This window comes from Styela clava, chromosome 7 (genome assembly GCF_964204865.1).
Source record: "Styela clava chromosome 7, kaStyClav1.hap1.2, whole genome shotgun sequence".
Lineage (NCBI taxonomy): Eukaryota > Metazoa > Chordata > Ascidiacea > Stolidobranchia > Styelidae > Styela > Styela clava.
Window position 1 is genome coordinate 10,521,695 of NC_135256.1, and position 18,193 is coordinate 10,539,887.

The 18,193-nt window shown below is 33.5% G+C and overlaps 1 protein-coding gene across 2 annotated transcripts in view; it reads right to left on the bottom strand.

Moving 5' to 3' along the window:
* The window catches only part of LOC120328173 (ephrin type-B receptor 3-like), a 71,632-nt gene that overhangs the window by 43,179 nt on the left and 10,260 nt on the right, over positions 1-18,193 (bottom strand). For both annotated transcript variants that reach the window (XM_039394595.2, XM_039394594.2), the window contains exons 3-6: positions 15,734-15,852; positions 14,938-15,180; positions 9,419-9,615; positions 7,593-7,697 (exon numbers count right to left, since the gene is read on the bottom strand). In XM_039394595.2, coding sequence (XP_039250529.2) covers positions 7,593-7,697; positions 9,419-9,615; positions 14,938-15,180; positions 15,734-15,852 — 664 coding nt within the window. The remainder of the gene's footprint in view (positions 1-7,592; positions 7,698-9,418; positions 9,616-14,937; positions 15,181-15,733; positions 15,853-18,193) is intronic.

The following is an 18,193-nucleotide window of genomic DNA, read 5'->3' on the forward strand; positions in this document are numbered from 1 at the left end:
TTGCGATAGAAATAAATCTATATCGATTTATACAGTATTTGCAGCAAAATCAATCAAGGGAACATTACTAGTATACAAACCTCATAAATAAATACTCATCGTATATGAGTAAATAAGTATAAATCATAAATATTATTGTCAATAAAATACAACATGACTTCACAACTTTGAAGCACTAAGCAGTTAATCTACATTACGTGTCCCATTTTATGTTTCAATTTCAATTGCCAATAGAGGTGCACCAGCTGGGAAGGTGGTCATTATTTATGCGTCACAATGAGATCACCAAACCGTTGGCGCCTAACCACTTGCTGTGTAAAGTCACAATGCGGCTCACCGAAAATAAATCTTCACACAAAGGTGTCATGGCGCGCGTACCACGTCACAAAATGAAAGAGGCGATGTTATCACGTCACTGGCGCGCTATACAACAGCAAATACGTAATTAGAAATTAAAATTTATTGATCATTTGTAGGTTATATGGAATCAGGTATGGAACGAAAATTTATCGTAAAATCAGTTTCGAATTATCCACGATTCATACATGATCCGACAACACATTTTACATAATGTCGAGCAATGGAAAACTATCTTTATAGGCGCAGTGGAACGTAAACCATTTCCGCAGTTAATAATGAAAAACTTGTATAAGGTCGACGACCCAAGACACCATTTATTATGTTAAACATTCCATTTGTGGATACAATATAAAACGACACAATGATATTCCACGCAACAATAAAACACAGGAGAAACGTGAATTAGAAATTGGTATTCCTAAATTATATGTTACAAAATATATTATATATAACGTAAAAATAGTGTTTTTGAAGAGGTGTCCAAAAAAATTCAGTCAAAAATTTTATAAATTTGATGATATTCAAATTAATACCTATACAATTTATTGTTATGAAATAATAATATAATTTGCAATATTTTCAATGATTATTGCCGCAGAAGCATTTATCAAATCATATGTTAAAATAATTCGTCTGCAGCAAACAATACCCCAAACATTCGGTTTGAAAAATATCTATATTGTTTTAGGATATTATATTGAAATGGATCATTGACTAAATGCTAAAAATTTTGTCTGAACAGTTTCACGATGGAATGCCTTAAATATATCCATGAAACGTGGTGGAATTGAGTATCAAGAATTTTCCATTTCTCCATGACCTAGCTTTAAGGTCTTTGGTGCGCATAACTTCAAGTTTTGGGGTAAACATGCCGTCGTAAAATTAGGCATTGTGGAGAAGTATAGGTCAGAAAAATCAATATTATGTATAAATAACGTCGTTTATTATCAAACCTATAGCGTTACAACCGTAAAAATAAGTCTTTTTTGCGGATATTCAAGAATTTTGTTTGTATTTGGGTACGGAGTGGAATAGGTAGGTACATATTATATGAGTTTCAAAATTACCAAATTTTTGACGAAAATAGTTTTTGGATATTTTGTTTAAAACCTATATACGTTACTACATAGAAACATCAGTATATTACTGATGATCAAAATCTAAAACTCTTCTTTTTTAATTGATATATAATCTTTTTTTTAAATTATTTATTGAATGAAGTCAAATACATACAACATTTTTATGGGATACAAATAGTTTTAACGCTAATAGCAAAATATTTACAACCCCCTAAATTCCCCCCCCCCCCTTTGAATTGAAAATCTGGAAAGCTACTGCTTTGGACTCGAAGGCTCGAAAACTTGGGGTTATTACCGGCATTTAATCACAACAAACACATTATTCGAATTCGATCGAGGTGAATCGCAGTTATGGAAAAACATATCGAGTGTGATCTAGGAACAAAAAAAATACCTTTTTTCGACTTGAAAATAGCGATGGGTGACACCCTTATATCTCAACACAAACTTTTATTTAATGAAAAATACGATTTAACCCCAAATTCCGGTTGATATTTAAACAAGCCTGGAGTTCTTTGAAGCTAGTCACGACTGTATTCTGGAATTTTATTTTTGACGAAACCGGAGACGAAGGCTTAATTGAGGTGCACAACGTCAATATTTCGAGACATTACTGCCGCAAGAAGCCATGGCCCGTTACGAAATAAATGTTGAAGTCCCAAATATTGGTTTTACTCGCATTATGAAAGTTTATCGGGCAAAAACCTTTGGCTTCTAAAAGTTGATAATGACATTTTTCAGCTCCGATGGGCAAATACGATTCGACGGGTACTGTTGGTATTTATAGCAGTAAGAATACATTTTAATAGGTTGATCTGGTGAGCATCGTAAAGTGTGATTCAATCTTATCTATTTCATCTGAACCAGTTATATGTATATGCCAAGATAATACTGTTTTGGGCAAGCATGCACTTCTAAAACAACTTTTTTTTATTCCATTTCGAATCTTCATTAAAACCAAAAAATTGAATTTTCAATTTAATTGTAACGATGTATGCCTATATGCTTTAGAATATAATTACTTGAATTGAATTAATTATATCCGAATGAAATCCCAGTCCAAATTAGGGCGGTCCACATTTAAATATCCACGTACACTAGTTCCATTCTAGTATGTGATTTCTCGATTTCGGATAATATTCTGTATTTATCTATTTGAATTATACAAATTTAAATCGTATTGTGATTTTGCTGAAATATTTACAGTTCAATGAAACAAGAAAAAATTCAAGTATTTCGATTTCTGCGGAAAACTCTTTCTGATAGCAAAAATGTAGAAATCGAAATACTTGAATTTTTTCTTGTTTCATTGAACTGTAAATATTTCAGCAAAATCACAATAGAAACGATAGCAGAAAATGTAGAAAAGTTTTAACACACGCTCAATTGAAACTTAGTCTCTACATGGAACCTAATTCAAGAAAATATTAAAACACAGATAGCGATATTCCTACAATAATAAGAAAATGACATTTAGATTTAGCTAAACTTTCATCGAATCTGAGTGATAGGATACCATTGCAAACTAAAATATGATTCGCAATTGCAACCACACAAAGTATTTTTCAAAGCTGTCAATTTTATGAACGACAGATAACTACAGTAACCATCTGCGTTGTGGCTGCATGGCATTATTGCAGTTTCTAATATACATAAAGATTATTCGCCACTAACAATAAACATTTTCTCTCTCGGTTAATGGATAATACATTGAATATTAAAATTTTTGCAAAAATATGAAACTCGTTTCTTGATCTTCCGACCTCCCATAATCAATTCTCGAAAATGGTGAAAATCCTGTATTCACCTCAAAGTGGAGTGACCTCACAAAACATCATTTTAAGCAAAATGACGACAATAAAATCCCACCGGAAGATTGAAAACTAATAACGATTCACTTTTTTAAACTTTCATTTGAACTAACAAGATTTTGTTGCATTCTAATAACCACAATTATAATTTGTTTGTTTGCGTTTCCCTTAAATTAACCAAACTCTTATTATAATTGATGTAAATTGGATTTGTGTGTTGTTAATTACATCAGAACGTGTAGACCATGCACCATGCTGCACGAAAGTGATACGAAGACGGATGAGTAGAATATGCCAGAAAAAGTCTATGCATGATATTTCGACTAACAGGAGATGTTGGTTCAATACTCTCGCAAATGCTCAACCACTGAATGAAATAAAATGTGCATTTGCCATGAATATTATTTGATTTTCAGTTTAGTGGTGGTTACATTTAATATTTTGCGTTTTACATCTTCTCTTAGGTCTCTAAACAATTGTACATGTAACAATCATATCTATTAAATAAACCCATAATTGCTATATTGACGCTAACAATGCAAGAAAAACTTTTTTACTTGGTTTTTTTCAGCACTATCCCATTTTGAATCAATATTTAGGAGCAATATTCCTGCATGAAGATGATAGGATACTAACTACCATATCCTTAAACAGAAAATTCACAAAATCGAATAAGTAAAAAATAAAACCTATTAGACGGCACCTGCATCTATATAGCAATTATGGGTTCATTTAATAGATATGATTTATAACTTGAAGTTGAACAAACTTTTTAGTTTGTTTAGTTTGTAGTAGTTTTTTAATATACACATTGAGATCAAGGTATTTTTAGAATTCGTACTTTTTCGTCGTGCTCATGTATTAACCGACCTTAGCAAGTTCTCTATTTTAGCCAGGCCGCAATAATGTCAAGCTAAATTAACTATGTTATACAATGGCAGTGGTGCACATCAGCCACGACAGACATTTCTTTTGTCATTTAGACATACATAACAAACAATGTTATCGGTGGGCAAAAACCATACCTGGCTAATGTTGGCCCAAGGATTTTATGCTTATGTGTGTGACATAGAATGGTATTTAAATATTTTTCTTCAAATCAAAAACGGAATTGCATTACAAAAGGGCAATCGAGTGATTTTATGGCAAATGGTAAGGCGTGCTCTAAACAAACATAAAGCATTTTAATACTGGAATGTTTTCGTGGTTTGGAGTCAAACATGTGAAAGGATCATAATATGTAGAAAACAAGAACCGTCTGAATTCTTTCGTTTAAATTTAGGCTTAAAATAACAGATTTCGGGAAGACGTTGCCCGATATTTTTACTAGAAGCAAGATTCCATTTGCAACTAAAAACCGTAATGATTGAGAGAACTAAGGGTTTGTAAACTTTGTATACCGTCTTTATTTTTAAAAATTCGTTTTCTATTTTGAGGCATATCGTTGTTTTCCCTTTTATTAATGATAAACATATATGACCCAAGCAACTCGTGTTTAATGCCGTACATATTTTTGGTTCGGGCCGATGAAAGAATTGATTATAATTATTTACTATCAGGCTATGATTTATATTCAAGATTGATATTTATCGCGAGTTTAATTATTTCATTCTAAACCGAAAATAACATGATGACATCCCACGTTAAAAGTTTTGAAGTATTGCTTGCTATTTGTACAATGAGGAAATTTCCCGAAAGCTACTTATTGTGTCTTGATTAAAAACTTTGAACGATTTACCAAAATTGAACTGAACAATAGTGTGTATTTATGATGCTTTGATTAACTATGCGACTGGCTAATGTATATCATTCGAAAAATGAGTTTACGAATATTCAGCTATTGCGAAATAATCAATTCAATTCCTAGCAAATAATTTTTTGAACCAATTGGAAACATTAACTTGAAAAAGATCGACAAATCCCCCATGATCTACAACTATTATCCATTTAGTATCAACCCCCGTTGAAAGGATATGCCATCCTTCGGCATGCCGTCAATGTCAAGTGTGCATCAGCTTCAGGTCGAGTTTCAATACCGGCTCCGTAGTCGCATCGGGTCATAACACATCAAAGAAATACCAGACGAACCGCGACCATGGGTTCGAGTGTTTATTTCGATGTTCAATTAAACAAGGCCAGAACGAAAAAATCCATAAATCAAGCATCGAATACTCGATTTATCTACTTCCCATGTCTGATCGGAAATGATGTTACATTATTTCCTAATAGCAATCTAAAATTTAGTTCTTAGAGTACGTTACCATTAGAATCAGGTATTTACTTTTTGCACCTAGTAATTACGCGGTCTCTGTTGGTTTGGCAGGCGCCAGACATGGTCTTTAAGCTTCTTATTTAAAAATCAATGAGCTACTAAAGATATTATCAAAATATAAAGTTTTATCACTTGTCCATATATAAACAAACAATACAATACATAGAAAGCCTGAAGGTACAATTGGTGTGATACCAATGACTACAAGCCCAAAACGAAAATTTATAAATTTGAAGGATAACTCCAAATTCCAAGTGGTCAACAAACGAGTAATGAGACTTGAATTAAGATGAGGTACTGGTAAGTTTTACAGTTGGCAAAACGTTCTGAGCTTATTTGCTGGATATGTAGAATTCGTATTCGTCAACTTGTGATATGAGTCGTCTCCAATTCGAGTAATTTTTGAAGGCTGTTAAAGGCGGGTAATTAAAAAATATAATCGACCAGAGAACTGTCAAGGAGACCGCGCAGTACCAGGGGCATGAGTAAGTCGGTTGTTATGGCATGAGTCAAGTTGAGTGATTTCCTCAAACTGTTCTCAATTCCGAATAAGGCTATTTGGAATTTTTTAATTTTTATGCAAGTTAAGTATGACTATCAATATTTCTCATTTTAATTAGTTTTACATATATTTCAATATTTTATATTTCCGCCTTTTCGTATTTCCCGTAAAAAAACTATCCAGCGTTAATGTAAAAACATAAAGTTCCTTCAAACTAGTTACACAAACTATCCTCATTTATGATAATAAATTCTTGCATAGCATAGCTGGATGTTTTGAACAACAAGGTATAGACCACACGTAGCCTAATTTATCATTTTCAAATGACAAATATACATATGTACATACAAATTAGACAGTGTTTATATATACAGATGTCTCTTAACATATTAAATCGTCGCTAAATAAGCAAAAGATTGTTTCAATACATATTTACAAATCCTCAAACACGAACCACATATCGAGTTCCGGACTTTGGTCAAACTGTAAGAAAATTTGCAAACTATATGGAGTTTTGAAACTAATTTAGTTACTCGCGATCAAATATGGACACAAGTCTTTCACAAGCTCAAATTTTCATAAATATAACAGTAAATTTAAATAATATATTATACAATACAGATGGTGTTTCAAAGAAACAAAGTGGTTTTTAAATATACCGACCCAAGGTATTTGATGGATATTTAGATTGATTCTGACGAATATGAATTTGTATTTATCAAATTAAAGTTATTGAAATGCTTTAGCAATCTAGCACTCATTTAGAGGTCTAGTAGGGCCATACATAAGTTATCGGTAAGTTTCCCATTATGATGAAAAAAAAATTAACTAAACCAATCATTTAAAACAAAATTTGGTAACTAAATAAAAAATATGGGTGACCGTAAAATCATAAACTATTCAACGACGTCATTGCAACGCTATTTATAATCCTATTATTTCAACAACAAAAAAATCGTTTCATTACTCAAGTAATTTTAACAAATTTCATCACCCAGGACCCCACCCCCATTATTATTAATATTTTAAGTAAACGAGTTAAGTATGCGTTCCCATGCATTTAAACTCTCACAAAGTCCAAATAAGGAACCCGGGCGCGGTCAAAAGGTTCGAGTCAGAAGGAGGACGCCTAGCATAATAACCGAAAATTGGATTTTTGTGCGCGCGCCAATGCATAACAACGGCTATTTGGGAAATAATGAAGTTCCGAGTCTTATAAACGGAAAGATGAACATTTCTACCCAAATTAACAGCTGATCAAGCTTGAACCAATCAAAAATTTAGATTCAGAGTTATCCCCAACCACGATTGATGGTGGGTATTGCTTATATTTAACAAGATTAGTACTTTTCTATCTCAGCCGACCTTGGCAATCTCGCAGCAGAATAGAATACAAGCTATCTGTCATCATGGTATGACTGGATGATTTGCAAGACTATCAGACTCGTCCATTAGCAAAGTTACGATAACCATTGAATTCCAAAAACCACTAAAATTAAATGGATTTATTTTGATGCATTACGCGCTAAAAATCTCTTGAATGATTGATAAAATATATAAAAACTTACGTTGGCACAAAGTGGAGTCTCGATTTCTTTTAAATCCCGGGTCACACTGGCAACCTCCTGTCAATATTTTCCATTTCCCGTCGCTGTTGCAGTGGTATGTAGGCACTGAAACAAACGTTGTTTTATAATAGAGTAGAAATACTAAATACTAAATAAGCGATGCTCAAATATATGGACACGAAAATCAAAACGAAGTATTACGTGTATGTAATCTATCACAGTAGACTACCGGTACGAAGGTATTCACGACTAACGCGGAAGCGGAAACGCCACAAGGTGCGCAATTTTTGATGACGTCATCGCGTACACAAAAAAAAGAATCCCACCGGACCTACAAAGCTTTTTCAAAATAAATAAAAGTAATAGCCTTCCAGCGAAAAATACAAACTTTAACCACTGAAAATAAATTTCAAAGCAATTGGTCTGGCAGTTAAAAAAAATGCGATTTTTTCACAAGGATAGGAAAGATAACAACAAGAACGGTAACATAATAACAAAACAATCCATATGTACATTTCGTGTCCAATAAAACTGCCTGACCGTTCACAAATCGAAAGAAATGCAATGATGCCGATATACGATCAGCGGTAGATGATTTCAGAGGCTGAGGCGTGTTCGTATATTGTTAATACGTCTATGAATGAACAATTTCTTGTCCGTAGACTTGTTAGGAGCGTATTTATGACGCACCCCATTAAATTATTTTACGCTTCAAATTCGAATGCGGTTGCTAACGAATGAGTGATATATGATTTCAAAGAGCTATAGTTCCGCAATTATCAGTCTCGTTCGTAGCGAAAAATTTGAGGTAATTTATATAAATAAAAAACCGTTTTCTATGTTTTAAATACTAAGGCGACTAATCTGAGGCTATTTCACATTTCCACATTTCCATGCATCTTTTAATTTAAATTTAAACCTAAATTATTTATACAACCGACATTTTTCAATTTCATGGAAACTTTTGACATGAAAATGACATTTGACTAATTTTATCTTAATTGAAAAAGACTTTCACCCTTCTGAAGTGAACTTGACGCGCTAAAATGGCTAAATTTAAAAGATTTGACATTTTTAAAAATTTATCGTTTCGTATTTCAAACGTTTGGACCTGCTAATGTACATATAAAACTGAGATGATAAAAAAATAGCTTTATGGGGTTGGTAAAAGTTTGCAGGAAACCCGTTTAAGCGACCAATCAATTTTAAACCAAATTTTAATTTTTTCACGCGTTCGCCCCAAACAAATCTCTATACAGTACGTTCAGAAACACCAACCCAATTTATCACAAGCCGGGTGAAGCGGTGGGCATAACATCTTCAGCCTGGGACGCCAACTTCGTCAGGCCCAACTAGGGATGTCCAAAACGAATGGAATATTCGAATTCATTCAAAATTTATTATATTCGATATAGTAAATTTTAAATTTTTAAATCCATCGATGTTTCAGAACATTCCTATTAAAAAATTGAGGATTTCGATGAGCCATCAGACAAGCGGATCTAAACGTACAATAAATATCTCAACTGATAACAAACAACACAGAAAACAATGACTTTTATATTTCTGTCGTTTTACGTATGATCAACATGAAGATATCGTGATTTGTGTATTTTTTCACATCAACCTGCCCCCAATTTGAAATGTACTCGATATAGTTTAACCATGGGGATGAGGTTCATAATTTTTTCTAGTCCACAATACATCGACATTCTCATGTACTATGCACTCCCATTCACATTAAATCAGCATATTGTAACGTGGATGAATTTCTCTCCAAATACCAATTATTTATTTCACACAAGCATATAACAAAAATTGCATACCTTCTCCATTAGTGCGTTGTGCATTCGCAACACATTCTCCTTTCAAAGCCACAAGAGAGGTTGCTTCCCCTCCTGCGTTGGTAGTTGGAAATGTGGCAAGTTGAGCAGTTTTTTCGTGGCAGTAATAATAGTATACTCGCAGTCCATTGATAGACATACAGGCTCCTTGATCCTGAATTGCGATGTATAGTCCATTCCTAAATTTATATATAGAGTGTTTAATGTAGGATACAGTATGTGTATATCAATGAGCAAGAGAAGATGCTCAAATATATGGACACGAAGACCAATACGAAGTAGTGCGGGTATACAATCGGTCACAGTAGACTACCGGTACCGCAATCTTCACCGCTTCGCCTGGCCACTAGATATCAACTTACGCAAAAGCGGAACCGCCACAAGGTGCGCAATTTTTAATTTAGATGACGTCATGGCACACAAAGAACGAATTCCACAGACCCATATATTTACTATATATTAAAATATAAACTGAGATGGACATCAATGCGGGGTTAGTTTTCCTTTTAAACGGAAATTCTTACTCAAAAACTTGAAAAAGTTTTTTTTTTTACAAAGTTTGAAAAATTGTTTACTTGAATTTATTAATGGTTCATTACCTTAGCAATTTTTCACCATGATTTCGTTGTTTATAGTTTTCACAAGATAATTAGTAGGTTATCTCTTACACCATTATTGTTTGGTTTTGGGCTCGAATGCAATTAATTTTCCTATTTTGGTCATATCTAATTTCCGCCGGTAGTTTATAATCTATCGAGCATGTCCGTAGTTGCAGCGCGTCAATGAGGTTCTTTCATCGATGGCTCATAAATGACAATTTCGTATACTAATTTTAACGGGAATTTACTCCATACAGAGATATTTCAAAATTTCAGGTAAAATGACTGAAATTTACAAAACATCAAATTTGGCAATTTATAGCTGGAAATAGGCTATTCGCGCAAAATACTTTTGTAAAACCAACTCATTTAGAGCAGTGTTTCTCAATGGAGTTCTGGGTCTAATAATTTTTGAGAAGGGCTTATAGTTATAATTGGGCATACAGTAAATTCCATGAAAAATGTGTAAGTGAAACTGAATCAAGGCTTGAATGTTCAACTTGACAAGGTAATAAGTTAGTTTGGAGGCCATTAACTTAAACAGTTTTACTGAATTGTTTATATTATCAACGAAAACATTGTAACGATATTCGAACTTTTTTATGAAAGGTTTTGTGGGCATAAGATTTCTTTTGGGCCACAATAGAATAAAGGGCGAGAACCATTAATTTAGTGCATATCTCTCGTAAGTATTTAGGTTAGGTTAATGAGCTAAATATGAAACAATATCCAAAAGGTTGGTGGAAACAGGATATATTCCGAGAGAAAAGCTTTTATAGTATACCACCAGCAGCTTTACTAAGCCATGAGTATTTTCTAAATATATATCGTTCTCTATCGCGTGATTATCTACTAAGTTGTTTGTTATAGAACAATATACCTCATCTAAAATTTACAATGTCTACAATTATATTCTCGAAACCGAAAATTTAAACATAATGGTGAGGAAAACAAACAATTTTTGTAATAAAAAGGCGATAAGCACACAAACACGATATTTTTCAACTTGGTGGGGCGCGGAAGGGTCAAGTGCAACCTGATAGGGCATTATCCAAAGCCCCGCCCCCCATTTTGCCACAGGTGCGAAATTATTTGAAATTGCTCATAGGATGAGTGATTGGACATAACGTAAATTTGAATGATTTTTTCGAGTAATTCAGGTTATTTTTTTCGATCATGAATCGTTTAAGAGCTATAGTGTCAACACATACTTCATTTGTGTGATACATGTATCAAATAAATAAAAATAACCTTTAAAAGTTTGTTAATTTTACATCTTATTTTGAAACGTGTAACTTTGAGATCGTTTAGTTAAGCCTCATGCTTTAGACGGCATATTTGTCTATCTTAAAAGCGTCACATTAGGGGATTAGATAATCTAATTAGAAAGATAAGATAAGAGGTAATGGTAATGCAATACAGACTTGCATTTCTCAGCCCGGGGTGATTTCAAAAGTTTTCTTTCGTAATTCCCCTATTCATTTATGTGAATATTATTTATTAACCTTGAGCAATCAATGGAATTTCCATAGAAAAGGATCTCATACTTATCATATATATTCCAGCCATCTTGAGCTCGGTTAATTACAATATGCAGTACTGTACGATTTCGAGTCTCTCATATCTACTGGAGAAAAAGACTGAGTTCATGCTAATCTGACTCAAACTATCATTTATACCGCAACGACATGTACAAAACTGATAGATTGCAGAAATTAAAATGGATGTATTTTTGTCACCGCCGTAAAATAATAATAACAGCCCAGCAAAGATCCCCGAAATATGTATTTTTGACTTTGTATAAGGTTGTAACTGATATAGAAGAAATATAGTGATTTTGTTGGGTTGGATTAGAAAGTATCTGACAAGTACATACAAAGTGCAGTCAGAGAAAATAACCTAATTAACTTACGTTTAAATTAAGACATTGGAAAACAAAAAACAGGTGCTAAATAAAATATGAATGCAGTCAACACTGTCTCTAACAGTAATATGAATCATATTGATATTCACACGATCTCAACGCAATATATTATTTTTGTACATATTATGATATTAATTAATAACTCAAAATATAATAGAAATAATTGTCCTATAATATTTACATTTATTGCAATGAAATCACGATTTACTTTGCATCTAGGAGAAAAATTAATCTGATTGATAAAAACCATAATTGAAAATCCTCTTTAATGTGAAATATTCAGCAAGGGCGCGCGGCTCAAATTATTACTGAAAATTCACAATATTTTATTTGTAAAATTTCCCGATTCTGCGCTTCTTTATGCACAGTCGATCGAGTCAAATAATGAACGATGAAAAAACATCCTCTTTCCGCCATGACGGGTGATAGTCTCATGGCATAACTTGAAAGAAAATGGAGATTTATACGCTAAACCACAATTAGTCATGGCTCTGTCATTAAAATGTGAGATTTTATCAACCATATCGGTAAACAACTAAATGATCATGTGCTTAAGAGGTAATGAGATGATACACTAACCAGTTTGACTAGTACAAGGCATATATAACACAACCTTATAAATCGGTGAATCTATAAACGAACGATATGTTTTATGTCAAAATTACAGAACCAAATTATAACAAAAATTTTCCTTTGGCTGCTAAATAGGACTTAGATAAGTGTTGGTGAAATAACGATATTAAAATAGCTCATTCTAATTATGTAGACAGAATTATGAGAGCAATTATCACGATATGGATCACTAGGTCTACATTTTATCAATTAATTCTGTCAAATCAGTTTTCCTATTACAATAAACTTGTCAGAAATGATTTACAGAATCTCCAAATATTCGCCATGAGTTTGTTAAAGTTTAATGATTCTAAATAGACTCAGAACTCTGAGTTGCTCCAAAAAAGGCGCAACTATGGTGAATTTTAATCTCAGCCGAAGCGTGGAACAAAAACAAAAAGTGAATTTTTTAAAGAAATATCAAAAACCTGCATAATTGCATACACCAAATAAAGAAATTTGATTAAGTTGTACCATCCACAGCATAATGAAATTTACCAAACAACAGTGCTTGCCTTGTCAGGCTTCACAAGCTCAAAAAGAGAAGATATTTTAACCCATTTTATGAAAACAGGACCTCAAATTAACCACATGATAAACTGGAAAAGTGACGTTATGCATTATGTTAGGCGGTAATTTCTGGTTGTCGCATTTGGACAGGAAGTATATTTAAAAAATAATTTTTTTCTGATAAATTTTATTATTTTCATTTCTCTGAACTGAACATCACAAATCGAGAATATAGATTTATACAGTCATAAAGAATTTTTACATAAAAACATAAACACATAAAAATATGCATGCTTTTTGTGTAAGGATCGTTTCGTCATTCAATTAAAGTTAAAAATTCAAACTATGTTTGAAATTTTTTTAGATAATTTCTATTTTTTGGATACTAATTTTCGTCAAATTTAGGAGGTATTTTGTTGAAAAATAGACAGATTCAGATTATTCGGAACTGAAGCGAAAGACAATAATTCTTGCAAAACCCTTATCATTAATATTTCGAGTTTTGAGTGAAGGTTTGTAATTTGTAACCTTGCTGAAAGCAATCCTACCATAAAGTATGTTGTGAAACTTACGAAATTCGTCTTGCATTTATGCTAATACAAAAACAGTTTTAGGGTACAGCGAATATCATAGGCGAGAGCATCTACCAATTTACAAATGTCAGATATTATCTACCTTGAAGTTTATTGCGCCTTCCTGAACTAAAAGGTGTAGGTTGTTTCGTACCGGTAGGCAAAATATGAGTTGGAACACTTTTGTGGTTATACAATTAGAACAAATTATTTTTTACTAGTGTGATGGATCGTTATCGTCTACAAAACTCTCTAGGCGAATTATGACTGTAATTTGTGTAACAAATATTACGATTCGACCAAATATGATAGCATTAGGGTTTTCTTTGAAACAGGCTCGAAAAAGACGTAAATTTTACAATTTTAGCAAAAATTAACAGATTGCATAATAGGCTACCGCAAGTACTTTCCAGTTATTGCGTCTAATATTCGTTCTGTTATTTTAGCAATAGACTGATCATATTTCGCTTGCGTGAATCAGGCTAATATCTGACGTTTATTATGGGGAACGAAACTAATGAGAGCAATTTCTAAACAGTGTGACCTTATAAAATGCGGTAATTCTGCACTTGAACTTCTGCTTGGTTTCCCTAAGAGAGTTTTGAAATAAGCCTTAAAGTAGGCCTATAAAGTTAAAAATATCCCGACCAGTTAAATATGCGTAATCATCTTTGCATGAATAGGCATGAAGGCATGAATGACGCTTAAATTATTGTCGCCGAAAAATTCTGTCGCCGTTCTTTGTCTATATATGGCAATACGTCAGATATAAGTTTGCATACAAGTTACAACTTGGCGACATAATAATGTACTGCCAAGGTAAAATTAAAGAGGGACAGATGGGGCTGCAACCATCAGCATCATGGAATATAGGCCTCTTGATGCCAATATACTAAGAGACGACGCTTCAGTGATTTTTGCCAAAAATAGGTGTTAAATTAAACCCCAAATTGACCCTTCGTGTAAAACTGAATGGAATCTTGGAAAAATAGAGACCAATGATGGTAATAAAACCTCTGTTTTGTCTAAGTCCAGAAACATATTATTTTATACTTCGTTACATGTATATGTTTCACTCAGGTCGGCTGATGTATAATGAAAGGAATTAAATATAGAAATTTGGTTGCAGTATAGCTCAACCCGATGAAATTCCTAATCCGATCCTAATGAAGCTATGATACCCGACATCGTGAGATAAAGATGGTTACAGAATGTATAAAAGCAAGAAAAAAAGTAGGGAAATATTTCACATGTAAATTAATTAGTATTATTTACAATGCTCACCTTTTCAATGGCCCCACAGTGAAAGTTTTATTATTGAACGGGCCATCTGTATTTGAAGCAACTGTGTCAACTTTCTTGTACGCTTTCGCTCTCCATGGAGGGAAAGTACTGGAAGCTACATCACTATTACTTTCGTAATAATACAGGTTGAACGTTTCGCGGCAATATTTTGCAGATTTGAGAAGAGGATTATCGCACTTTGTGATTGAGAACTCAATTTCAATGTGCAAACGTTGATTTTGCCTGAAAAAGTGACAAGTTTTAGTTTGACACCTAATCTATTTAAGAAAATCCTAATCATCGAACAAAGAATAAAAATGTGATGCCGAGGCCTGGGGTGATGGCGGTAAGCATTACGAATATATAACACACCGAAAGAGGGATTGTGATGTGACATTGCTCTATGATACAGTTTTCTCACGGTGCTCGGAACGAGGCTTTGTATCAGCATCCACCCCAGGAAAGCACATCTACTACGTATGGACTTGTAGTAAGCTAGGAATCAGGATGAAGGTCCATTTCAATGGCCTGCTTCGTATAAATTACAGTCTATCAATTTAGTTGGACTCGTCAGATAGACCGTAAGACATGTCAAAACTTCAAATCTAAATTCTCGACCGAATGCCCGGATAGTCATGCCAACGCGATGGCAAAAAGAAATTTTTATTATTGTAATTTCGGGATGGATATGAAAATATGACAGTGTTTTAGGCAATGACTGAAAATCAACGAGAAAGTTGTTGTACAACCTCGTATAATAATGATTATGGAGGAATGAAAATAACACTATTCTTACGTTGCCGGTATAAAAGTTGTTCTCAACCAGTTATCCTGATTTGGAAACGAACTCTTGCATACTTGATAAGTTCGAACTGTTCGAAGTTTTTCAGGATTGAATCCACTGACTTCTTCCCACTAAAAAATAAACATTTCATTATATGCATTATCTTCTTTCGCAGATTAACAGTCATAAAATATAAAGCTTGTATTAGAACTTACAACCTCCGGGTATATATTTAGGGGAAAAACCCGTTGGTAATCTATTATAAATTATTGAGTAATTCGGGTGAATTATTGACCAAAACTTTGGGGTAAGGGGAAAGATTTGTGCCAAAATTTAAGTGAAACAAAATTTATAACAAATCTTAGTTAATTACACTTTTATACTATTTTACCGTTATTTCACTACGATCTTATATAAGTCATATTTTGTAAAGTGATAGACACAAACACAATTCATATATTGCATAGTATTAGTATAATATATTCAATCGATCACTCCAATCTTCCACTGGAACCAGTACTTGAGTAGAAGGACCGGCGAAGGTGCAACAGTATGGTGGCCCATCGTTGTCACGCGTAAAATTGAACATAAAAATAAAATAAAAAACCGAAAATAAAGACATAGTTGGGAAAAAACTTAAATTAAAAAAAAATTTAAATTAAAAAAAAAAAAAATTAAAAATGAGAACGAAAAAATAAACAAAAAAAAAAAATTAAAAAAAAATTGAAAAAAAAAAAAAAATTGAATAAAAAGAAAATAAAAAGGCTGACAACGATGGTCCGCCTCGTGGCCCATCGTTGTCACGCGTTTTTATTTTTAGAAAAATTTTTTCTGCTTGGGACCAACGTTGTCAGGCATAATCCTACGCGCCCAAATGTGTTCCCTGGGTTTCCAACTCACTACTGATTTTCTCGAGCAATATTCAATATGAAAATGTTCTATAAATTCTCCATGCTACAAGTTCAACAAGAAGTAATATATTTATAATAATGATAAGAGAATATAGAATTGAATACGAAAATTCGGAAAATTTGTTTTTATGTGTAGAAGGTAATTTAATTGGAGAATGCTACTCAGTTGTCTGGACACTCGCGATGCCGGTACCGTCTTACCAAATACCGGTAGTCGGTTATAGTCGCTTTGCGCCTGACCGTACCGGTAGCCATGCAATCACTCATGAAAGAATGGGAGATACGGATAGTCTCGTAGAATATAGACTACTGAAACACTCTCTGCGCCTGCCCCATACCGTACAGCCGTAACGTACCGATCCAGACAAATGATAAATCGCCCGTGCTCAACCATTTGTTTCAATCCATACCTCGATCCTAGTAGAATATAGTGAGTCGAGGTATGAATTGAAATAAATGGTTGAGCACGGGCGATTCATCATTTGTCTGGATCGGTACGTTACGGCTGTACGGCATGGGGCAGGCGCAGAGAGTGTTTCAGTAGTCTATATTCTACGAGACTATCCGTAAATCCCATTCTTTGATGAGTGATTGCATGGGTACCGGTACGGTCAGACGGTACCGTACCGGCATCGCACGAGTGTCCAGACAACTGAGCAGTTAAGCAGCATTTTCCAATTAAATTGCCTTCTACACGTAAAAACAAATTTTCATATTCAATTCTATATTCTCTTATCATTATTATAAATATATTGCTTGTGGTTGAACTTGTAGAATGGAGAATTTATAGAACATTTTCATGTTGAATTTATTGGATATTGCTAATAAAAGTCAGTAGTGAGTTAGAAACCCAGGAAACACATTTGTGCGTGTATGATTAAGCATGACAACGTTGGTCCCAAGCAGCATCAAATTTTCTAAAAATAAAAACGCGTGACAACGATGGGCCACCATACAACAGTACTAATCACTAGAGGGATATGCGTGTGGAAAAAAACATGTTTAGCATTTCATTTCAGAAACAACTCCAACACGACACACTTGTTAATTGAAGCGAAATTGGGGCGATTCAAAATGACCACTTCAATTTGTCGAGAACGGTGATAAGTGCATTCCGTCGATGTTAGGAAATACCAAACTGTAAGTACCAAACACTCAGACCTTCTCACATCTGTCAAACGCGATACCGGCGCTTGATGTTAACAAGAAACAAGTTTAAATTACCAGTGACCAACTAACGAAAGGCAAAGTCGATTACATCTTATCATTCATTTCTTAATATTCTAAACATATTCCATCAATCATATTATTATGTTTCATCATCATCATTAAGTAAACTGAGTAATTCACAAAATGACAAATTAAAAAAATGGATCCTAATTAGTGTTCAGATAGTGTTAGCTGTTGTGTCTATGTGTTTCAAAATACAACTGTATCTCCATAAAAGCAAAAGCATCGCTCAAACATATATGGACATCAAGATCTAACGACTACCGCAGCTCTGTAACGTGAACATTAAAAAGCTTCAAATTCAAACTGCAAAGAATACAAGAACAAGGGT